The sequence below is a fragment of the Eurosta solidaginis genome, chromosome 2 (assembly GCF_040869045.1).
Source record: "Eurosta solidaginis isolate ZX-2024a chromosome 2, ASM4086904v1, whole genome shotgun sequence".
Taxonomy (NCBI): domain Eukaryota; kingdom Metazoa; phylum Arthropoda; class Insecta; order Diptera; family Tephritidae; genus Eurosta; species Eurosta solidaginis.
In genome coordinates, this window is record NC_090320.1 from 230767980 (window position 1) to 230793868 (window position 25889).

Here is a 25889-nt window from a genome sequence, read left to right on the forward strand (position 1 = left end):
AAATCCCGAGTCGCTCCGGTACATAGAACCGACTGCCTTGGGAAGCGAAAAAATACCAGATTCAAGGGGCTATGTAGCGCAACCCTTCAGGTTGCCAGCGCAATATATAGCTTCTCCAAACCCAATTGTCAACCTCACCTATCCGCGGCGAATCCTGTTTCACTAACAGACGAGGCTCTGGTGACCCCAAGCTCGACATGGTTCCCGAGATGGTCGAGCTAGCACCTTAATGGTGCTGTGATACCGGAGCGTACCGGATCTGTATCCGGCATAACACTCCCCAAAGCCTTCGGGGAGCAACCTTATCGCTACAACAACAGCAACAACAGATAGCAATGCGTAAGCCTAGCTTAAGAGACAAAAAAAAAAAACAAATAAACTACATATATCATTTGAAGTATAATTGCGGGGAAATCATTTTGTTATATTATAGTTATTTTAATTGTCTTTAACTCTAATTTGTAAGTGCCTTAATATCTATATTTAGTTGAATAATCCTTTGGTGATACAACCAGACCACGGCCTTTTCGCGCTCCTCTATACACAGTTTCTACAATATCGATCATTTCTTGCTTATCTTCTAGCGGCCAATTGATTTTGTTGTTATTACCAGTACCCAAATCGATCATGATATGTTTGTTACGGAAGAAAAACATTACAGTACATGGATCGTACAATTCGTACATTTTATTGAAATCGGGCACTTCAGTAATGTCAACCAAATAGATGACGGCAAAGTTTTTTACTTTTTCCGCTATGCTATACATTACTTCATCCATTTTCATGCATGCAGGATCCCAATCGTGACCAAAACGTATGACCTGCCATGGAGAATGAATGTTTAACGGAAAAATAAAAATATCTCTAAATAGTAGTCTGCACTCACCACCACACGATCTTCCTCTGAGAGTATAGCCTGATCAACTTGCCACCCGTTGTGTAAATGTGGTAACATATACGACATCTTGGTAGTTTTTTTGTTTTCTTTTATTTAAGAGCTACCAAGGAAATAGTAAATATATGTTTGATTAAACAAGAACTATGAATAAACGTTTACAAACAGATGCTTAATTAACAGCTGTTCGTCTGTTGCAAGGCTAATTGTTTGTTGTCAATTGAATAGAGTTGGTTCGTTTCGTTCCGAACTTGTTCAATTGACCGGGTTTCTCAACTGAACAAGTGAACCAGATCTTCGATTTCGGTTCTTTTTGTTCTTTTAGTTCATTTGTTCTTTTAGTTCGTTTTATCTAATGTTATTCTTTCTCTCTTCTCGTTCGCGAACACTGTAAATTCATACATACATACGCAGAAATTCACAGCGAGCACGAATGTCGATGATGCCACTTACACTAAAGATATGTGTGATCATCTTTGTGTGTGGCACTGCTACAACAATATATGTATGGACTATTTACGAAAAACATGTTTTGTAAGAAACTAATTATTACATTTATTAAACTTGAAAAATTCATATTTACAATTTGTGTCTGTACTCTTTCAATTTCCTGGATCTTCCGAAATTTGTAACTTTTTTTGAAGTTAATTATACATATATATTAACTTATTTATTCATTATCCATTTAAATATACCTACACAAAGCATTGCTGCATACACACCCCATCTATACTTGTTGGCTTTTTTCGCGGGTGCGAGCAGCAGTGATCAAATTTTCTTGAAAAAAAAAAGAAAAGATGAACAAAAAGAACAACTTGTTCGTTCATCAGAAAAAGAACGAAAGATTCGGATCTCTGAAATGAACGAAAAAGCACAACTCTACAATTGAATTCTAAAGCTAAGGCCACACTGAGCTGCACTACACTGCGTTGCAAAATATTCTTCGCATGTATTCTTATGGAACAGTTCACACCTAGAGGCAGCAGCACTGCGCGTCGCGGCCATGAGCGGCAATGTTGATCAAATAGGCAAAAAAGTGAAGCGCCGCTGCCGCTACATGTTGCACCGCTTAGGTGTACGCACCTTAAGCAGAGAACTGCAAAAATCACAATTTTCTTGATTTAATCAAACACTTGCATTCACATTCAATCATGCGAATAAACTCATATTGAATAAACTCATAATTGAATAAACTCGTGATTGAATATACTCAGCATATGTCTTTACAATACTCTGTTAGCATGATTGCGATCGAATGACCGAACAGATTTTGCGTACGATTGTATTGATCAAACGAAGGCAAGCGGAGAATAATATCAAAGCACGATAATTAGTATCGTTTAGTTCGGCAAACAAACACAATCGTAAGCAATGTTTATATGTATGTTTATATGTATATTTATATGTAGCTTGTCGCCGTGACGTAAGGGCAGACGCATGGAGTTTTCATATTTGCCTTTTCATTCCGATGAATGTAATCACCGTTGAGGCAAACGAGCAAACGCCTGAATTGAATATATTCACGCATGCAATAAGTTGGTTGATTTTAAATCAATGGCGATTATGTTCGTTTAAGGAAGTTGGATCAGTGAACACGATCATGTTGCCGAATGTAATCGAAGGTTGTTGTGTTCGATTTTTGCAGTTCATTGATTCCAAGGCGAGGTATAGATTCGCCTTGATTGAATTCGAACCCAGGCTTTATTCGAACACTGCCGTTCAATTCGCCGTGCATTGCTGCCACGTAGCAGAAAACACGTGGGAAAAACCCTTCAAGAAGATACATTCATGGGCGTACCTTTTAAGGGTTCTTTATACCGAATTCAGGGGCCGTATTACGTGTTACCATCAGCGACTGAAAATCATTTTCAATCAGCGATAACTATGCAGATGTCAAACTATTTCTAAATAAAATAATAAAAAAATTTTTTTAGTTAAACGGTTTTATTGAAAACAATACTTACATGAAGTAATAATAATACTAAAAGCTAGAAAATAATTAGGTAGGTCCTAGGTAATAGTCATCACACTCCTCACCGATATAGGGCATTGATAAGACAATTAAATAAAAGCGTTAGGCGCGTGAAATTTCTAAAAATGTGAGGCGTAGCATAACCTGATTAAGGTTCAGTTGGTCTTAAGGCCGCGGCAGAATGACTTTTTTCATATAGATGTGTTTAACACAAGCTTGTGCATTCAAATAATATCGCCACAATCAACCAAAATGTTGCGTTTGTAAATATGAAGGAACTTCAGACGTGACAATTGAAGTTTATTACGCCTTGCCCATTCACATACAAAATTTCGCGAAGCACTGGTATAAACATTATCCCCTTACAACAAAGATACTTGCTAACATATTTTGTGTCGTATTCATTTGTTATATTACAGTTTTTACCTGCGAAAAATGTTAGAAAATTTACCAACCTGTGGGAAAAATAATTTCACTTGCAAAGTGTGTCAACACCCTTAACCAAAACAAATGTCACATTCTTCTTCTTATGCTTTGCTTGTAACAAAATTTGGGAGATGGCTACTTTTCAATTTCAGATGGCGCCAGTGTCGCTCATTCTACCGTTCCCCATAAAAATGCGTGTGTTAAACTCATCTATATGAAAAAGTGCTAATGTGTCGGGGCTTTTAGGGAGTTGGCTACTTTTCAATATCAGATAGCGCCAGTGTCGCTCATTCTACCATTCTCCATAAAAATACGTGCAATCTACTCCTAATACATAAGCATGTGTTAAACTCATCTATATGAAACACCGCTTATGTGTCGGAGCTATTACTTTGACTATCAGTAGAAATTTTACGCGCCAACGCTTTTATTTAATTGTCTTATCAATGCCCTAGATTGGTGAGGAGTGTGATGACTAGTACCTAGGACCTACCTAATTATTTTCTAACTTTTAATGTTATTATTACTTCATGTAAGTATTGTTTTCAATAAAACCGTTTAACTAAACAATTTTATTTTTTTTTCAAGTTTATAGTTTTTATTTAATTGCCTATTATTTGTCATTCTATTTAGTTCATTTAGTGACGCATTGTTACAAGGACTCTTTTCTGACAATTTGTTGCAATCTAAGTCACATAATCCTTCCAAATACTTTACTCCACTCAACGTCATGTATGCTTGTCCCTCCTCGAACTCCAAAATAATTTGATGTCACTTCTACCGGGCTGTATGGAATATTTGTTCAAAATGTGAGCCAAATCGGACCACAAATACGAGTATTTTTAATATCTCGATCCTTGCGCTACCTGGTGGCGATTTTTTTAATATGTCGCTTTCTATTCATGTATCTAATATGTGTTCCAAATATGAGCGTAATCGGACCACAAATAAGATTTTTTTTAATATCTCGATCCTTGCGCCACCTGGCGGTGATTTTTTTCATACGTCGCTTTCTATTCATGTATGTAATATGTGCTCCAAATATGAGCCTAATCGGACCACAAATATGAATATCTCGATCCTTGCGCCAACTGGTGGCGATTTTTTTTCATACGTTGCTTTCTATTCATGTATGCAATATGTGGTCCAATATGAGCCAAATCGGACCACAAATACGAATTTTTGAAAAATTTCGATCCATGCGCCACTTATCGGAGTTTTTTTCATATTATTGCATTGTCATCGGGTTCCGAACTATATTCCAAGTTTCAAGCTTTTAGCTTATCGCGAAGTTATTAAAATTTTAATTACAAAATTCGTTCACAACGGCCGTACAGCCTGTCAAGTCAACCTAAATAAAACCATTTAAAAATAGAAAGAGTTATGAAATTAATGGGAACTATATATCGCTAGTTCGCTCAAAAGCTTTGAAAGCACCATAAGCTAACAATAGCTGTGTTTTCTTACATCTATATACATATACTCTTGATCTTTATATAGACTGCTAAGCTTTAGACTTTATCTACACTTCTGAAATTGCTGCGAAGAAAATTAGTACTATTAATTTCAATACGCATTATACTCAGATATAACTGAAATATGTTTATATGTTTCACCTCTACACTAATTCTATGTATCACCTCTTAAAATGGTGCGTGACCATAATTCATCGCAACTGATTTCGTTACGTTTGCGCGTAAAAAAGAACGCTTATCTTCGTTTATATAATGGAGACCCATCTAGCGGCAGTGGCAGACACGAACCTCTGGTTGCCATAGTGTATAAAATATAGTGGAATCAGTTGCGATGAATAGTGGACACGCACCATTTTAAGAGGTTATACATAGAATTAGTGTAGAGGTGAAACATAGACACATATTTCAGTTACATCTGAGTATAATGCGTATTGAAATTTACTAGTACACATTTTATGCGCAACAATTTCAGATACTGGGTTCACGCCCCGGATAAAAGCAACATCAAAAACTTTAGAAACAAGTTTTTTCAATTAGAAGAAAATTTTTCTAAGCGGGGTCGCCCCTCGGCAGTGTTTGGCAAGCACTCTGAGTGTATTTCTACCATGAAAAGCTCTCAGTGAAAACTCATCTGCATTGCAGATGCCGTTCGGAGTCGGCGTTAAACAAGTACGTCTCGTCCCGCCAATTTGTAGGAAAAAATTAAAAAGGAGCACGATGCAAATTGGAAGAGAAGCTCGGCATAAAATCTCTTCGGAGGTTATCGCGCCTTACATTTATTTTATTTTTATTTTTATTTAAAGTTTGACGCTTAGCAGTCCATATAATATTTAAGCGTAAACGTGGAACATAGACACATATTTCATTTACATCTGAGTATAATGCGTATAGGTTCATGCACATTATACGACGCGACATGTAGCGACAAAAATGCCGCGAATATTTTGTCGGAACGTGTCGCTACATGTCGCGTCGCATATTGTGCATGAACCTTATTGAAATTTAGTAGTACAAAATTTATGCGCAGCAATTTATATTTATATTATATTTATATTTTTTCGGAGTCGGCGTTAAACAAGTACGTCTCGTCCCGCCAATTTGTAGGAAAAAATTAAAAAGGAGCACGATGCAAATTGGAAGAGAAGCTCGGCATAAAATCTCTTCGGAGGTTATCGCGCCTTACATTTATTTTATTTTTATTTTTATTTAAAGTTTGACGCTTAGCAGTCCATATAATATTTAAGCGTAAACGTGGAACATAGACACATATTTCATTTACATCTGAGTATAATGCGTATAGGTTCATGCACATTATACGACGCGACATGTAGCGACAAAAATGCCGCGAATATTTTGTCGGAACGTGTCGCTACATGTCGCGTCGCATATTGTGCATGAACCTTATTGAAATTTAGTAGTACAAAATTTATGCGCAGCAATTTATATTTATATTATATTTATATTCCTTACAGACTAGTTAAAAATAGAGAAAAGTTCAAGCTTAAATTTATAAATGCTATTATTAAAGTTAAGAAGACCACTATATCGATTTGCTAGGTGTAAAGCCTTGGATATGGGTTCATTCAACGCGTAATTCGTTCGATGAGTTACTTCAACAAATAGTCGGGTGTGCCTTAGATCACGTGGTGGAATATATGAAACGAATAAATTAGATAAATCAGGGCAGTTTATATTACCGTTGATAACGTTATAGGCAAGCATGAGTGAGATACAAGTTCTACGGTCATACAAAGCCTGGAGTCCGAGCAATTTACGCCTGCTGATATATGACTGGAGGCCATCGGGCCAGTGAAGCATACGCAAAGCAATTTTGGTGAAAATTCTTTGAACTCTCTCAATTTTATGTGAGCTCCCTTCATAGAATGGACTCCATATAATCGAGCAATATTCCAGACCACTTCTTACCAATGCCGTAAAAAGTGCCTTCAAAGTCATCGGATCCTAGACGTTATTCCAGGGGTCTAATAAACCCAACCATTGCAAAAGATTTGGAAATAATAAAGTCGATGTGACCAGAAAAAGAGAGTTGGTTGTCAAAAATTACACCCAGATCTTTTATCTCTCGACAACGGTTTAAAGATCCAGCATTTAATTTGTAGTTGAAAAAGGTAGTAGTGACCCTTTTAGAATAGGAAACCACGCAGCATTTGTTAGTATTTAAAAGTAGGTTATTACTTGAACACCTTGGTGTGATGGTAGCGTGCTCCGCCTACCACACCGGATGCCCTGGGTTCAAACCCCGGGCAAAGCAACATCAAAAATTTTAGAAATAAGGTTTTTCAATTAGAAGAAAATTTTTCTAAGCGGAGTCGCCTCTCGGCAGTGTTTGGCAAGCGCTCCGGGTGTATTTCTGCCATGAAAAGCTCTCAGTGAAAACTCATCTGCCTTGCAGATGCCGTTCGGAGTCGGCATAAAATCATGTAGGTCCCGTCCGGCCAATTTGTAGGGAAAATCAGGAGGAGCACGACGCAAATTGGAAGAGAAGCTCGGCCTTAGATCTCTTCGGAGGTTATCGCGCCTTATATTTATTATTTTTTTTTTTTACTTGAACACCATTCATTAAAAGGATCGAGATCATATTGCAAGTTAATGCAGTCAGAAGTATCCCGTACGGTTAGAAAGAGTTTGACGTCGTCTGCAAACATTAAACATTTAGCAAATTTGAATTTTTGAGGTAGATCATTAATAAAAATTAGGAACAACAGAGGGCCACAGTGGGTACCCTGTGGGATTCCACACCAAGCGTTAATAAGCGCAGTAGACTGGTTGGCTCCGATTGACACAAAAAGCTTTCTATTCGATAAGAAACTTGAGAAGAACTTCAGCAAACTTCCGGTCACTCCGTACATCCCCAGTTTTTGCAATAGTATAGAGTGGTCGACCTTGTCAAATGCTTTCGAGAAGTCAGTATAGATGACGTCTAGTTGCGCATGGTTCTCAAAGGCATCTACAATTTAGCTAGTGACTAAAGCCAGATTGGTAGAAGTAGACCTGCCAGGAAAAAACCCATGCTGACACCCAACAATAGCCTTGACTATGTAGTCAAACAATTTGCTATGAAGGATACTACCCGAGTACTCTGCTTAACAATAGGTCTGTAGTTGCGAATATCATTGCGGTCACCAGACTTAAATACCGAATTTATGGAGCATAACTTCCAAGAGTCTAAAAATATCCCATGGTTCAAGCATCCTTGGAAAGGAATTGCCAGGGGTTCAGAAATTGTATTTGAACATAGTTTGAAGAATAACGGGGAAAATCCCTCGCTATCTGATTTCGGACTATTATTCAATTTTGAAATTGACAGAAATACATCTTCGGCTGTAATATCAAAAGAAGAAATTTGACGCAGAGAACCAGAGTAGAATGTCGGACTAGGTGAAGAGGTAGGATCTGAGTATACCTTCTGAAATAATTTGACAAATAAGTTACAAATATCTACCGTATTACTGGACTATACACCGTCATACTCCATGCACGTCGGAAATCCGTTAGTCTGCCTCTTGGAATTAATCACCGACCAGAAACTAAATGGATTCGTCTTCAGTTTTGATTCCAGATTATTCATATATTGTCTAAACAAGAACTTATTGAGACAGTTAAAAGTCGATTTAAGCCGGACAAAGGAAAGACGATCAGATTCACTCCTTCAGAGGTGTATTTAAAGTTTGACGCTTATCAGTCCATATATAGTTTAAGCGTAAACGTCTATAGATGTAAAAGCAAAGAAGTTCCAATTAATAGCTGTGTTTTTTCACATCTATATACGTTTACGCTTAAGCTTTATATGGACTGCTAAGCGACAAACTTAAAGTACACCACTGAAATTGCTACGCATAAAATTAGTACTACTAAAGCTGGAGTCATTGGTGCCGTATGTCGTATCGCTGTATCCGTATCCCTAACGTAATCAGCTGTTTATCGTTACGACGGTTAACCAAAACCCAATTGGTTGACTACGATACGGTTACGACTTTAGCGGCACCAATAATCGATTGCATTGATTCTCATAAGGTTGGTCGAATCAGCTGTTAAAAGGTTACCGATACGGTTACCGATAAAGCACCAATGTCTCCAGCTTAAATTTCGATACGCATTATACTCAGATGTAACTGAAATATGTGCCTATGTTTCACCCTCTGCACTAATTTTAGGGCCGTTCCATTGGTTTATCGAGCTCTGGCTCTGTCTCAAATCTCATTGGAACGATCTGGATCAACTTTATGAGAGCTGGCAGCACTAATATAAAACATCTGTTTTGTAGAAAATAAGAAGAAACGTACACAAAATTTTAAGATACTGATAGAATTATTAACATTTAAATAGTTTCACACGTAAGCAAACTATTTATTTTCCTTACATCATCTTCAAGTTGTTTACTCTTTCAGTGTTTGGCTCATCTCACCAGCTGATTTTATTTTTTTTCATTTCACTGGAGTAGGGATTGTCAGAAAGAGATGGCAAACTTAAAAAGAAACCAACGAATTTACAACATTTTCTTACTACTTACAAATGCTGCTAAGTTTTATGTTTTCATTCCATTCCATTCGTACAACACCAACACGCTAATTTTGGCAATGTGAACAAAAGTATGTTATTGCTGTAGAGATGAGCCAACCATATAGTTGAGCCATGAGTTCTACCAACTCAAAAGTGGTTAGCTGTCAAAAAATAGACTACAGAAAACGAAAAGAACAGAACTGCTATACGGATCAGAAATTGAATCAGATAAATATCAGGATCACAACGTTGTTGTTGCATTTGCATGTTAAATTTCTATCCGTATCTCGCTCAAGTCTCAATGGAACGTAACATAACGCTAGATGGGTCTCCTAAGCATTATCTAAGCGAGGATTGGCTTTTTTTTCACGCGCAAACGAAACGTATACGCGTGTAAAAAAAAAATACCCGGCTAATACTACATCTACAAGGTTCGCCACTGCGTGTAAATGTTTAACGCCTTGATTAAAAATTTTCGCCCCGAAAAACTAATTGGCAGCACCGGCTCTTGGCGAAATATGGAGAAATGTTTACACTTAACTTTCCACCTCGTGAAAACCAGAATAAATTAAAATGTAGGCTAATTTCGTTGCAAAAATAATTAAACAATTGATAAAAACCTGTTAATATTTAACTTTGCTTTTGTTTTAGGAGCAAAAAATTAAATAAAGTGCAAGCTGACATTTTATCGAAAAGAATGCAGCAAAATCCCGAAATGTTAGATTGTGGTACTGAGAGGGAGAACAAAGATCGTGTGAAAAGCTTTTGGAGATTACTAGCAGAGGAATTGAATAGATCAGGCCCACCTCAGAAAAATGTAGCGGAATGGAGAAAGGTGATATTACTATCAAATCAGCAATAATAGTAGTTTGTAAGCTTGTATTTAAACAGGCTTTTATGGATCGAAGACGGTACGAACGACAAAAAGCGCCTTTCAGAACAAGTGTTACAAAGCAATTTGAGGAATGCTCAAACGAACCAACGCAACACATTCCGGTGGTGAAAGAAACAATAGATTTCACAGAAATTAAAAACCATTCCAACAACATGAAATCGTATTCGGTACATGATTCTCTATCCAACAGTTCTAATCAAAGCTTTCCAGAACAGTTTGCACCGGCGCAACCACTACTTAATAATGATACAGACCCTTTGATACAGAAAGGCGAAAATGCAGATTCTACAAAGTTATTCCTTCAAAAGTTTCATGTTTCTTTGGAGCAATTGTGTTATCAGAAGCAAATGGAATTAGATGAAACAAAACGTCATAACATGCAAATGGAGATGTTAGCGCAAGAGAAAATTGCTATTAAAAGACGATTGTTGCAACTAAAAGAAGAAAATTTACGAGTACTGCGTCAAAGCATGACATAAATATACGTAAGTGGAGTGACCTACATCAACACAGATATACATATGTATAATGATTAATTTCATCCATTTAATTTGTGGATACAAAAATTATTGTTTATCTGTAATTTTTTGAATAAGATTGTTCTCTTGACGCCCAAAGGAAGTCCCGCGGGCAAACAAAATTTGTTTTTGTATCGAAGGGAACTTAAAAAGTTATTTTCTAGATCTTGTGAGTATGATCGATCGTACTGCTGCGGTGAGTTATGAAAGCAAAGGAGTTGTATTTGAAGTTTGCTGTGGTAAATAAGAAAGAAATTTTGTTTTTCACATCCGGGGGTGTTGAGTTATAACACATTTGAGTGTGAGTTTATTTATTTTATTTTCAAATGTATGACAACTCAAAGTAATACCACTGAGTTAGTGGGTTTTGAATATACCCGCGGCAAGTATGCCTATTGAAAGAGGTGACTAAAATACCCGAATGATTCAAGGGGTTGGGTAGGGCAACGTGCAAGGGATTGCCAGCGCAACTTATTTCTTCTCCAACCCTATTGTGAACCTGATCTACCCGTGGCAGAGCATCCGACCCCAAGTTCTTCATGGTACTTGGGTGAAAGGGGGGGGGGGTGTCTTTAACGGCCTAGAAGATTAAATGTGGTCATATTAAATCGTTCGCAAGATGGTCGGCCTTGTTCTATAATATGCTTGTTACCGGTGTGAAAACCGAAAAGATCGCTCCGAAACCGGGGTGGTATACATAGTATTTTTGCACAGAACACCTTTCTACATTGGCCGCGCTTATAAAAAATTACCTTGGATGGGTTCAACACCGGTTTGGTGATCAAAACTAAACTCGCGAAAAACGATTCTAGTCACAGTTTTATTTATTTATTTATTTATTTGTTTAAGTCCTTACAGACTATGATACAATAAAAATTTAAAAAATACTTATGCCTAAAAGTAATCTGTGTACCTAGAAAGCAGACTTAAAAATGTTCATAAATTCAGCCCTTTGTATAGAAAAATCAAGAGCAGCGGAATTACTTATTGAGTTAAGCTCCCGAATAGCACGCGTAATGGGAGCATTACCAGCGTAATTCGTTCTGAAATAATCGTAATAAAGTGGAAATGAATTTCTGAGAGATCTCTGGGGAACACTAAATCGAATCCTTTCCAGCAAATATGGACAATCAATGTAGCCATTAATAATATTATACATGAATGACAAGCACAGTATAGATCTACGATTTTCCAAAGACTTGAGGCTTAAAAGTAAAAGACGTACAGAGTAGGAAGGAATCGGCTCCGAAAAGCTTAACGACCGAACGGCATATTTAAGGAAAAGTTTTTGAATTCTCTCAATACCACAAATGGCCGTTTGGTTGCTTGGTCTCCAAAGGAAGACAGCATATTCACGATGAGATCTAACGTATGACGTGTAAAGCAACATTGCGCCGTACAAATCCGAGCATAGAATATGCTTTCGATGTTACGTAGTTAATGTGATCAAATTATTGAAAAAAAATAAAAAATGATCAAAATTATTTTGATTATTTTTAAATTTTATACTCAGTTGAGCAGAGCTCACAGAGTATAATAACTTTGATTGGATAACGGTTGGTTGTACAGGTATAAAGGAATCGAGATAGATATAGACTTACATATATGAAAATCATCGGTATCGAAAAAAAATTTGATTGAGCCATGTCCGTCTGTCCGTCCGTCCGTTAAAACGATAACTTGAGTAAATTTTGAGGTATCTTGATGAAATTTGGTATGTAGGTTCCTGGGCACTCATCTCAGAACGCTATTTAAAATGAAAGAAAGCGGGCTATAACCACGCCCACTTTTTCGATATCGAAAATTTCGAAAAACACAAACGTGCGATAATTCATTACCAAAGACGGATAAAGCGATGAAACTTGGTAGGTGAGTTGAACTTATGACGCAGAATAGAAAATTAGTAAAAATTTGCACAATGGGCGTGGCATCGCCCACTTTTAAAAGAAGGTAATTTAAAAGTTTTGCAAGCTGTCATTTGGCAGTCGTTGAAGATATCATTATGAAATTTGGCAGGAACGTTACTCCTATTACTATATGTATGCTTGATAAAAATTAGCAAAATCGGAGAATGACCACGCCCACTTTTAAAAAATTTTTTTTTCAAGTCATATTTTAACAATGGGCGTGGCTCCGCCCTTTTTAATTTAATTTGTATAGGATACTTTTAATGCCGTAAGTCGAACAAAAATTTACCAATCATTGTGAAATTTGGTAGGGGCTTAGATTCTAGGACGATAACTGTTTTCTGTGAAAAGGGCCGTCGACCGTCTGTCCTTCCGCTCGGCCGTTAACAGGATAACTTGAGCAAAAATCGATATATCTTTACTAAACTCAGTTCACATACTTATCTGAACTCACTTTGTATTGGTATAAAAAATGGCCGAAATCCGACTATGACCACGCCTACTTTTTCGATTTCGAAAATTCCGAAAAATTAAAAAAATGCCATAATTCTATACCAAATACGAAAAAGGGATGAAACATGGTAATTGGATTGGTTTATTGACGCAAAATATAACTTTAGAAAAACTTTGTAAAATAGGTGTGACACCTACCATATTAAGTAGAAGAAAATGAAAAAGTTCTGCAGGGCGAAATCAAAAGCCCTTGGAATCTTAGAAGGAGAACTGTTCGTGGTATTACATATATAAATAAATTAGCGGTACCCGACAGATGATGTTCTGGGTCACCCTGGCCCACATTTTGGTCGATATCTCGAAAACGCCTTCACATATACAGCTACCACCACTCTCTTTTAAAACCATCATTAATACCTTTAATTTGATACCCATATCGTACAATAACATTATAGAGTCACCCCTGGTCCACCCTTATGACGATATCTGGAAAAGGCGTCCACCTATAGAACTAAGGCCCACTCCCTCTTAAAATACTCATTAACACGTTTCACATGATACCCATATCGTACAAACAAATTCTAGAGTCACCCCTGGTCCACCTTTATGACGATATCTGGAAAAGGCGTCCACCTATAGAACTAAGGCCCACTTCCTTTTAAAATACTCATTATCACCTTTCGTTTGATACCCATATTGTACAAACGCATTCTAGAGTCACCCCTGGTCCACCTTTATAACGATATCTCGAAAAGCCGTCCACTTATAGAACTCAGGCCCATTCCCTCTTAAAATACTCATTAACACCTTTCATTTGATAACCATATCGTACAAACAAATTCTAGAGTCACCTCTGGTCCACCTTTATGGCGATATCTCGCAAAGGCGTCCACCTATAGAACTAAGGCACACTCCCTTTTAAAATATTCATTAACACCTTTATTTGATACCCATATCGTACAAACAAATTCGAGAGTCACCTCTGATACACCTTTATGGCTATATCTCGAAAAGGCGTCCACCTATAGAACTAAGCCCACGCCTTTTAAAATTCTCATTAACATCTTTCATTTGATACCCATATCGTACAAACAAATTCTAGAGTCAGCCCTGGTCCACCTTTTTGGCGATATCTCTAAATGGCGTCCACCTATAGAACTATGGCCCACTCCCTCTTAAAATACGCTTTAATACCTTCCATTTGATACACATGTCATACAAACACATTCCAGGGTTACCCTACGTTCATTTTTCTACATGGTGATTTTCCCTTATTTTGTCTCCATAGCTCTCAACTGAGTATGTAATGTTCGGTTACACCCGAACTTAGCCATCCTTACTTCTTCGATTATTTTTGATTATTTTCGATTTTTTTTTTGATTTTTTTTATATATTTTTTTGATTATTTCTCCGCTTTGTTGAAAGAAAAATTTTAGTTTGTTGCATGCACGGGATAATTTCTACATACAAGTACATTTTAGGATGCAATAGTAAATCGTAAGAGCTTATCGAGGCGAATATATACATGCAACATATAGGGCGAATAGTATATGTATGAGCGTTGTATCAAACATATTCTCCTGTAAGTATACACACATCTGCTTATTTTACTACACTCATTTTATAAAATAATGAGGGATCGAAAACGGCGGTTTTTCTAATTACCCAAACAATATGTAAAAAAATGTTGGATTCATAGGTTGGCTTCCAAAAGCTTTCATTTAGCAACGATCCTTTATGGTTTCATCCTTAAGTCTAGCCAATTTTGTATATTCAAAATATATACATATCCACTATTTTGGATTACGTTATGGCTATGCACTGACTATTTTGTACATACAAGTACATCGATGGATGTAACGGTATATCGTGAGCGCTTATCTGGGCATATGGGTACATACATACCCACCTACAAATTATCATAGATGTAACCACGTATTGTTTTACGACAAAACAATATGCTCAAACAATATGTATGAGTAACACTACTTAGGTTGATAGCTTCTCTTCCAACTGGAGCGATCCTCTAAGTTGTCATTCATCATCATGATCAGTTGTCTAACCAAAAGTTGTTATAACCCAGATGAACTTTTTAATATATGTATTTCCATGTACATTAGGTTGAAACTTATTTTTTAATTTCTTATGATTATGTCTAGAATCTATAAAATTTTATGGTTTGCAAAGTGAGCCATATTTTTAGTACTAACAATGGAAATTCCAAACACATTTGTTTGCCTATCATACATTATTTTTTTCCGACATGGTTGGATATTTTCCAAGAATATATATATATATATATACATTTTAAAAGTCTATAACAGCGGTCGGCTGCTAATATGTGTCCTAAAAGACTTAGCTTGACCTCAGTATTAATAATCCGAAGGCGGAAAACAAATTTTGAGTCGTTCAAAATATATTAACGAAGAAAAATGCTTATTTATGATAAAGCTCTCTAAATGGGACGGAGAACACTGATAAGAGACCAATATTACTAAAATAAAGCGAACAATATGATAAACTTTGATTACAAACCAATCAGTGCGTAGCCATAACTTAATCCAAAATAGCGGATATATTAATTTTAGATACAAAACAAAATTAGCTTCATTTAAGGATGAAACCATTATCTATATAAATCTTATAAAATAAAGTCGCTAAATGCCATGTATGCACATAACTTCACACAGAATGCTCCGATTTTAAAACGGTTTTTGTATTTGAAAGCTTAGCTGCGTGAGATGGTACAGTTAATATAATTTGAAGATATATAATATAGGGGCGTGGCAAATTGCCAAAATGTAAAATCACAAAATTTTTGTTTACACAGCCATAACTCATAAACGGATGGATGGATTTAAAAAAATCTATTTTTCAGTAAAACATTGAAATATTTACCTTTTTTCTTATATCAGCCAAATTGTTTAAACAAAAGTAACATTTTTACCAAAAAATGTGTTTGTGTGGTTGTTCGCTGTGAACTGTGCGCGCTAATTGCATTTGAGTGAGGCATGATGCGACACATACATACGTACATATCTAGCATTCGCTGCGCTATTTAACTTCGGGCGTATGTTTATAGGTATGTATGGATGTACATCACTACATAGTATAAAACAAATTCGATAAAGTGGATAACAAATATCTGTTGATGAGTGCTTTAGTACAGGGTAGTTTTTATACCTATTGGTGACTAGGGTCTCGAGATATAGGCCAAAACGTGCTTATACAATGTAGATATCAAATGAAAGTTTCGAGATATCGCCATAAAGGTGGGCCAGGGGTGACTCTAGAATTTGTTTGTACAATATGGGTATCAAAAGAAAGGTGTTAATGAGTATTTTAAAAGAGAGTAATCCGTAGTTCCATAGGTGGACGCCGTTTCGAGATATCGCCATAAAGGTGGGTCAGGGGTGACTCTAGAATTCGTTTGTGCAATATGGGTATCAAATGAAAGGTGTTAATGAGTATTTTAAAAGGGAGTAATCCTTAGTTCCATAGGTGGATGCCGTTTCGAGATATCGCCATAAAGGTGGAGCAGGGGCGACCCTAGAATTTGTTTGTGCAATATGGGTATCAAAAGAAAGGTGTTAATGAGTATTTTAAAAGGGAGTAATCCTTAGTTCCATAGGTGGATGCCGTTTCGAGATATCGCCATAAAGGTGGAGCAGGGGCGACCCTAGAATTTGTTTGTACAATATGGGTATCAAAAGAAAGGTGTTAATGAGTATTTTAAAAGGGAGTAATCCGTAGTTCCATAGGTCAACGCCGTTTCGAGATATCGCCATAAAGGTGGGCCAGGGGTGACTCTAGAATTCGTTTGTGCAATATGGGTATCAAACGAAAGGAGTTAAAGAGTATTTTAAAAGGGAGTGGGCCTTAGTTCTATAGGTGGACGCCTTTTCGAGGTATCGCAATAAAGGTTGACCAGAGGTGACTCTAGACTTTGTTTGTACGATATGGGTATCAAATGAAAGGTGTTAACGAGTATTTTTAAAAGGGAGTGGGCCTTCGTTCTATAGGTGTTCGCCTTTTCGAGATATCGCCATAAAGGTGGACCAGGGGTGACTTTAGAATATGTTTGTACGATATGGGTATCAAATGAAAGGTGTTAATGAGTATTTTAAAAGGGCGTGGGGCTTAGTTCTATAGGTGGACGCCTTTTCGAGAAATCGCCATAAAGGTGGACCAGGGGTGACTCTAGAATGAGTTTGTACGATATGGGTATCAAATTAAAGGTATTAATGAGAGTTTTAAAAGGGAGTGGTGTGAAGGCGTTTTTCAGATATCGACCAAAATGTGGACCAGGGTGACCCAGAACATCATCTGTTGGATACCGCTAATTTATTTATATATGTAATACCTGCCAAGATTTTAGGGGTTTTTTATTTCGCCCTGCAGAACTTTTTCATTTTCTTCGACTTAATATGGTAGGTGTCACAACCATTTTATAAAGTTTTTTCTAAAGTTATATTTCGCGTCAATAAAACAATCCAATTACCTTACCATGTTTCAACCATTTTTTCGTATTTGGTATAGAATTATGGCATTTTTTTAATTTTTCGTAATTTTCGATATCGAAAAAGTGGGCGTGGTCATAGTCGGATTTCGTTCATTTTTCATACCAAGATAAAGTGAGTTCAAGTAAGCACGTGAACTAAGTTCATTAAAGATATGTCGATTTTTGCTCAAGTTATCGTGTTAACGGCCATGCGGAAGGACAGACGGACGACTGTGTATAAAAACTGGGCGTGGCATCAACCGATTTCGCCCATTTTCACAGAAAACAGTTAACGTCATAAAATCTATGCCCTACCAAATTTCAAAAGGATTGGTTAATTTTTGTTCGACTTATGGCGTTAAAACTATCCTAGACAAATTAAATGAAAAATGGCGGAGCCACGCCCATTTTGAAATTTTCTTTTATTTTTGTATTTTGTTGCACCATATCATTACTGGAGTTGAATGTTGACATAATTTACTTATATACTGTAAAGATATAAAATTTTTTGTTAAAATTTTAATTTAAAAAAAAAATTTTTTTTTAAAGTGGGCGTGGTCCTTCTCCGATTTTGCTAATTTTTATTAAGCGTACATATAGTAATAGGAGTAACGTTCCTGCCAAATTTCATCATAATATCTTCAACGACTGCCAAATTACAGCTTGCAAAATTTTAAATTACCTTCTTTTAAAAGTGGGCGGTGCCACGCCCATTGTCCAAAATTTTACTAATTTTCTATTCTGCGTCATAAGTTCAACTCATCTACCAAGTTTCGTCGCTTTAGCTGTCTTCTGTAATGAATTAACGCACTTTTTCTCTTTTTCGAAATTTTCGATATCGAAAAAGTGGGCGTGGTTATAGTCCGATATCGTTCATTTTAAATAGTGATCTGAGATGAGTGATCTGGAACCTACATACCAAATTTCATCAAGATACCTCAAAATTTACTCAAGTTATCGTGTTAACGGACGGACGGACGGACGGACGGACATGGCTCAATCAAATTTTTTTTCGATCCTGATTATTTTGATATATGGAAGTCTATATCTATCTCAATTCCTTTATATATGTACAACCAACCGTTATCCAATCAAACTTAATATACTCTGTGAGATTTGACTTAAAAACCTCAGCAAATAAGTTGGCTGCCTCACTTAGAGATCGCGCAGGATGATCATCAAGGAAAACTCCAGAGGGTACACTGGAGCCACATTTTTTTGACTTTATATAGTTCCAAAAAGTTTTAGGATTCGATTCAATATTATGAATATAGTTATTGTACAGAAAATTATCTAAATGATTAAATATCTTTAAATAGTGCTTATTCTTAGTAAAGGATATATGATTTTTTGAGCGTTTGAAGTTACGCAAGTATTTATTTTTTATGTCCTTCAGTTTTTTTAATTTTTTCGAATACCACGGAAGTTTATACGCCCCTTTCGCTTTACCGGAATTTTATCCAAACAATGCCTAAATAGTATGGATTTGAACGTGGAGAAGCAGTTAGAGATATCAAGTCCCTCCAGTAATTCGTCCCAGTTTATTTCCATTAAAAAATCGTTAAATCTGGGAAACTCGCATGAATTGAAATTGAACGTTAATCTGCTATCTGAAGTATCCGACGCATAATAATAAAAACTACAAGTAAAGATCAGGGGTAGGTGATGACTATACTTGGGAATAACTGCATTAGAGCATTCACTTACTTCACAATTAATGTTGTCACTTATAAATACTAGATCCAATAATCTATTTAGAGCATTAACACAATTACTAATTTGCTTTAAATTGAGACTCAATAAATTATAAATGAAATACAGTTCGTGATTCAAAGAAAGATTATTAGGTGTGAGACCATGGGCCCTATCCAGTAGCTATGAGTTTTGAAATGTACATTTTTCTTTCATACAAATTATATGAAGAAAAAGTGTAAATTTTAAAACTCACAGTTACTGAATAGGGCCCCATAACTGGAAACATTTGTTGACCAGTGAAAAAGGTTGAAGTCACCAAGCACGCAAAGGTGGTCATCATTTAGGTTTTGTAAAACAAGAGAGATTATGTTATCAGCATGTGCTTTGTGCTGCCTGGTGGAACATACGAGGCAAGCAGATATAGGAAGCATTGTGTACCAGAACCAGAACCATTTATATACACGCAGATTTGGTCAAGTAGCGAGTCGTCATTGTTGAGCCGAAATAAAAATGAACGCAGCTGGCGCTTGACAGCAATTAAAACACCACCACCGAGAATGCATCCCGATCCTTGCGATCCAATTATTTTTGGACGAGTGTTAGCAGCTGTGAGCTAAAGTAAAGAATTACCAAAGTAATTCGGGATTCAAGGGGTTGCGTAGCGCAATATATAGCTTCTCCAACCCAATTGTCAACCTCACCTTCGAGCGGCGAATCCCGTTTCACTAACAAACGAGGTTCTGGCAACCCCAAGCTCCTCATGGAACTTGGTGGTGGGGAGGGAGGGATGTCCTGAAGGTTTAATGTGGCCATATAAATCGGTCCCGAGATGGTCGGGCTAGCACCTTAATGGTGCTGTGTTACCGGAGCGTACCGGATTTGTATCCGGTAAGGACCATCACATCGATAACACTCCCCAAAGTCTTCGGGGAGTAACCTTATTGATACAACAACAACCAAAGTAATTCTATACGACAGCATGACACTTCTAATACACGCCTGTGGGCTCTATTCCTTTCCCGGGGGCTGTTTCACTACTCAGGTCATCCAATCACCAAAGAGGAGAGATATCTATTCTCTTTGACAGAAGTGTAGCCGGGGTTTATTTTGATGGAGCCCTAACCAACGCATTGCCAACTAGCTTCAAAAATCAGCCGGCTAGTGTCAAACCATGGCGGAACGATACAAGGTGACCGCATCGAACAGCTGATTATAACCTTTTTTTATTTGATTTGATACACCAACTTCCGGCGCAGTACGATTTTCACATTTGTCCATCGAATTTACAAAAACAAAGTACATGGAATTCTTATTTATGTATGTAGGTATGTTACCATGCTGCCTCCTTGTATCGTTCCGCCATGTGTGAAACGCTATTTTAACAGATGCTGGGCTGTCAAGAACACGTTGCAACTTTTGTGTTTTGTTGACTTTGGAAAATCCTCTACATTCGCCAAAAAATATTAAATTTATAAATAAAAGAGAATAATAAAAGTACAATGGTATGTTATATAGTATAAATACATCTTAAGCTAACATAAACATTTCTTTTTTTTTAATTTCTGAGAAAGGTTTTAGTTACTGTGAAAATACACTTCTCCAAGTCTGATGCAATATATGCATTTGTGATTCATAGAGTTTTCTTCAAAAGTGATGCTCTTTTTTTTTTATTAATTTACAGGCGAATATTGAACGAAAAGGCACTTTTAAGGTGGAATATCTGCAAAAGATTGAACGTGATATGCAGCAACGTTGGGAATCAGAGCATGTACATGAAACCGACGCGCCCGTTGAACCACGGAAGAATCTTGACGAGAAATTCTTTGTGACTTTTCCTTATCCCTATATGAACGGCCGTTTACATTTGGGTCACACATTTTCTCTGTCTAAAGCTGAGTTTGCTGTACGCTATTACCGGCTAAAGGGACGGCGTGTTTTATGGCCATTTGGGTTTCATTGCACTGGCATGCCGATCAAAGCGTGTGCTGATAAGTTAAAACGCGAATTGCAAGATTTTGGTTATCCACCAAAATTCCCAGTCAATGAAGCACCCGTTGTAGAAGAAGAAAAGCAAGATGAGGAGCCAAAAGATAAATCGAAAGGGAAGAAGAGCAAGGCTGTTGCAAAAACGGCTGCTGCAAAATATCAATGGCAAATAATGCAAAGCCTTGGTTTGAAAGATGAGGAAATTAAGAATTTTGCAGAGGCGGAATACTGGTTAAATTACTTTCCTCCTTTGGCTGTGGATGATCTAAAAAAACTGGGGCTGCATGTAAGTGAAATGCAATTATAAATTCCGATTTTTAGTATGAGTAACACGCCATTATTTTTGTTAGATCGATTTTAGACGTACCTTTATCACTACCGATGCCAATCCCTTCTACGATTCATTTACGCGCTGGCAATTTTTACATTTAAAGAATCGCGGAAAAATTATGTATGGCAAGCGTTATACGATTTACTCGCCTAAGGATGGACAACCATGTATGGATCACGATCGATCGACGGGTGAGGGTGTGGGACCCCAAGAGTACACGTTAATTAAAATGAAAGTGCTTGAAAAACCAGCGAAAATTAGGTACATTTGCCGTAATCTACTTTTTAAGCAGTAATAAATTAAGCCTTGCAAAATTCTTTAGTGCTGTAAGTGCGCCAATATATATGGTCGCAGCTACACTCCGCCCAGAAACAATGTACGGTCAGACCAATTGCTGGTTACATCCCGATATTAAATACATAGCTTGGCAAACAACGCGTTCGAATGAAGTATGGATTAGTACACGTCGTGCAGCACGTAATATGTCTTATCAGGGCTTTACTGCTGAAGAAGGAAAAGTTGTAGAGCTTGCTGAGCTGACCGGCCAAGATTTGTTGGGCATACCATTGGCAGCGCCAATGACTGCGCACAAAATTATTTACACACTACCAATGCTTTCGATCAAGGAAGATAAGGGTACAGGCGTTGTAACGTCAGTACCATCCGATTCACCTGATGATTATGCAGCATTAGTGGATTTGCAGAAAAAAGTAGCTTTTCGTCAAAAGTATGGCATTAAAGATGAAATGGTATTGCCATTTTCTCCTGTACCTATCATTGAGGTGCCTACATTGGGCAAGACTTGTGCTGTTTATGCTTACGAAACATTAAAAATACAATCTCAAAATGATAAAGATAAATTGGCAGAAGCAAAAGAGCTTTGTTACTTGAAAGGTTTATTGACTGTATACTTTTCTGTTGTAACATGATTCCTAATTCTATATATCTAGGTTTTTACGATGGTGTGCTATTGGTTGGTGAATTTGCTGGTCGCAAAGTGCAAGATATCAAGAAGGATTTACAAAAGAAACTTGTCGCCGCTAATGAAGCTGATATTTATTATGAACCAGAGAAAGCAATTGTTTCACGTTCTGGCGATCAGTGTGTAGTGGCGCTTTGTAATCAATGGTACTTGAATTATGGTGAGCCCGAATGGCAGGCAATAACCAAAAAGCATTTAGACAATATGGAGGTGTATCACGAAGAAGCACGTAATAATTTTGAAGCTTGCCTAAATTGGTTGCATGAATATGCCTGCTCACGTACTTATGGATTGGGCACTAAGCTACCATGGGATCAGCAATGGTTAATTGAATCACTTTCTGATTCGACAATTTATATGGCATTTTATACGGTTGTGCATTTATTGCAAGACGGGTCGTTTAGAGGCGAAAACCCGAGTCCATTGGGTAAGTGCAAGTTAAAATTGGTCGTGAGAGATCATTTCAGCTCGAATGTGTGGTTTCGTACATATGGAGCCCTAAAGGTTGAATGTTTTTTTTTTATTCAACAAAGACATTTAATTAACACAAGCCCTAGTAAGATTTTTTTCTTGCCAGCTAAACACCTATTATGGCATGTTTTGGGGTTTCAATTGTTGATTGATTAAATTAACAGTCACACATTTTAGGCATTACTGCAAAGGATATGACGCCAGAGGTTTGGAACTATATCTTCTTTAAAGAAACACCTTATTCCGCCAAGCTGCCAGTTAAAAAGGAGTCACTTGACATCCTACGTCGTGAATTCGAATACTGGTACCCGTTGGATTTACGTGTCAGTGGCAAAGATTTGATAAATAATCACCTTACTTTCATGTTGTACAATCACACAGCCATTTGGCCGAATGACAAAGATAAATGGCCTTTAGGTGTACGTGTTAACGGTCATCTTTTACTCAATTCAGCAAAAATGTCAAAATCTGATGGAAATTTCCTTAACTTATATGAGGCTGTTGAAAAATTCTCTGCCGATGGTACACGCCTATGTCTCGCAGATTCCGGCGATAGCGTGGAGGACGCAAATTTTGTTGTTAGCACCGCAGACGCGGGCATTCTAAGATTATACACATTTATCGAATGGGTGAAGGAGATGCTGGCGTCACGTACACTATTACGCAAGGGTGCACCTAACACCTTCAACGATAAAGTATTCATAAGTGAAATGAATTTGAAAACGCATGAGACGGATGAAAACTATCGTAAAATGTTATTCAAAGAAGCACTGCGCAGTGGTTTCTATGAACTACAATTGGCACGTGATAAATATCGAGAATTATGCGGTGTGCAAGGCATGCATGAGGAATTAGTGCTTGAGTTTATACGTCGTCAAGCCTTATTAATGGCGCCTGTATGTCCACATGTTGCTGACTATGTTTGGGGTTTGCTGGGTAATACACAGTCTATAGTGCAGGCGCATTGGCCAAGTGTAGGTGAAATCAATGAAATTAATATAAAATGCTCTGAGTATCTTATGGAAGCTGCGCATGCGTTCCGTCTAAATTTAAAAACATTGTTACAAGTGAGAGGCAAAGGAGGTAAAGAAAAGGCTGTGGATCCATCAAGCGTTGTGAGACCGAATAGTGCTCTTATATGGGTGGCTAAAACCTATCCTCCCTGGCAGTGTTGTGTACTCGATACGCTGCATGAGCTATACACGCAAGAAAATGGCAAGTTTCCTGAAAATAAAATTATAGCAGCAACATTACAACGAAAGGAAGAGCTAAAGAAATTTGCGAAACGTGTTATGCCATTTGCGCAAATGATACGTGAGAAAGTGGAAAGTGGGAAGGGTGTTGAAGCGCTCGCTGTCAATTTGGAGTTCGATGAACGAGGAGTGCTGCTCAGTAATTTGGAGTATCTTAAAAATACTTTGGATGTATGTAAAATTGCAATATTTATGTAATATTATGAAATATTTGATTAACCGACTTGATCCATTTGGTAAACAGTTAGACAATATCGAGGTGAAATATACCGATGATCCCAGCGCTCCTGAGAAAACGCGTGAGGAAGTGCGTCCTGGAGCACCATTTATTGCATTTACAATTGCGCCTAGTTTGACCGTCGATCTGACCAATCCAATAGAACGGTCCGGACTCTTTCAAGTCAACACAGTGATTTGTGAAGGCGACACAGTTAAGCAGTTAACTGAAAAGCTAGCAAAACAGATTAATTTTAAAGGTGAGCTTGTAGTTAAATAATAAAGCTATAAAAGCAAAATAAATATACAATTTTTTTTATATATTTTCTTAACTGCAGCGGACTTGTCGACGCTGAAAATTTGGCATTATGATGATCCCAAACTTGGACCACGCCAAATTCCACAATTTCAGGATTACAAATCGGGCAAAACTCTGCTCAGAACTGGTGCATTCATATTGGATATAGAAAAGAAAGAAGTTTCTGTTAAATTCCAAGACAAAGTTGTAGAAGTTGGTCGTCATTTTATTTATGTTGTTGATTAAATCAACAATCATTGCAAGGCAAACACGCAAAATTATAAAAAAAAACTCATTAATTTCATGTAATATAATTTATTTATTTTATGGTTATTAAAAAGGTACTCGATTTTCACAATAAAATAAGTATTAAAAGTTTTCTGATTATGTACTACGGAAAAGGAAAAAATTCTGATATTGAAATAGCTGTAAAAAAAGTGTTTTTCTATAGATCGGAGAATTCATCGAAAGTGTTCGTTTAGTTGACTTCTAGTGGAATTACCCATATCACTTGTATTGCAATTCACAGCGCATACCCTCACATAAGTATGTAAATAATTAACTTATAAAAAGTTTACTTAATTTATAACTATTGTAAAATTAATCTATATACATACATACATAGTTCACTTATTAAAATTTTTCTTTCATTTTCACTTGTTAGAAGTGGTTAGATTATCTATGATATATAATTAACTCCTTTACAGCTAAGCAAACACAACTCACCAACCACAATGTACACAAAACACTTTTCGCATGGTGCGTCTCAATCATTTTTGTCTGTGAATTTGGCCTAATTTTTATTTGCAAAATAAACAATGGTTTAACAATGCCATTTGAAGTGTCGCTTATTACAAAATTCATATCACAATGTTCTATATTCCAAAGTAACACCTTTTTCTTAAGAGTATGTGCATATGGTTGTATGCATGTATATATAAACCTTTGATAACTCTATTGTAAGTCGTTATAAAACCGCGGGCGGCCAAAATTGATATGCCACACAATACAAAATATAACACAATTGACACTTGTTTACGTTTGTATGTATTTAGTCTATTTTTGCGGATGGATGCGCTTTTATGCTATATAAG

At 36.9% G+C, this 25889-nt stretch overlaps 2 protein-coding genes and 1 long non-coding RNA gene across 3 annotated transcripts; 2 read left to right on the forward strand and 1 right to left on the reverse strand.

Annotated features, from left to right (window-relative positions):
- Positions 1-380: 380 nt before the first annotated feature.
- Dim1 (thioredoxin-like protein Dim1) lies at positions 381-1114 on the reverse strand. Its single transcript, XM_067769910.1, has 2 exons — positions 887-1114; positions 381-821 (listed from the first exon to the last, which is right to left on the reverse strand). Exons 1-2 carry the CDS (start codon positions 962-964, stop codon positions 471-473), a joined length of 429 nt encoding a protein of 142 aa, XP_067626011.1. The 5' UTR covers positions 965-1114; the 3' UTR covers positions 381-470.
- Positions 1115-9731: 8617 nt separating this feature from the next.
- LOC137242644 (uncharacterized) lies at positions 9732-10824 on the forward strand. Its single transcript, XR_010950316.1, has 3 exons — positions 9732-9864; positions 9941-10124; positions 10181-10824. It is a non-coding gene; the product is annotated as an uncharacterized lncRNA (long non-coding RNA).
- Positions 10825-20517: 9693 nt separating this feature from the next.
- Positions 20518-25819, forward strand: LeuRS (Leucyl-tRNA synthetase). Its single transcript, XM_067767230.1, has 8 exons — positions 20518-20760; positions 20940-21530; positions 21595-21836; positions 21898-22469; positions 22526-22984; positions 23206-24452; positions 24526-24757; positions 24836-25819. The coding sequence occupies exons 1-8, from the start codon at positions 20758-20760 to the stop codon at positions 25039-25041; spliced, it is 3552 nt and encodes a 1183-aa protein (XP_067623331.1). The 5' UTR covers positions 20518-20757; the 3' UTR covers positions 25042-25819.
- The last annotated feature ends 70 nt before the right edge of the window (positions 25820-25889 follow it).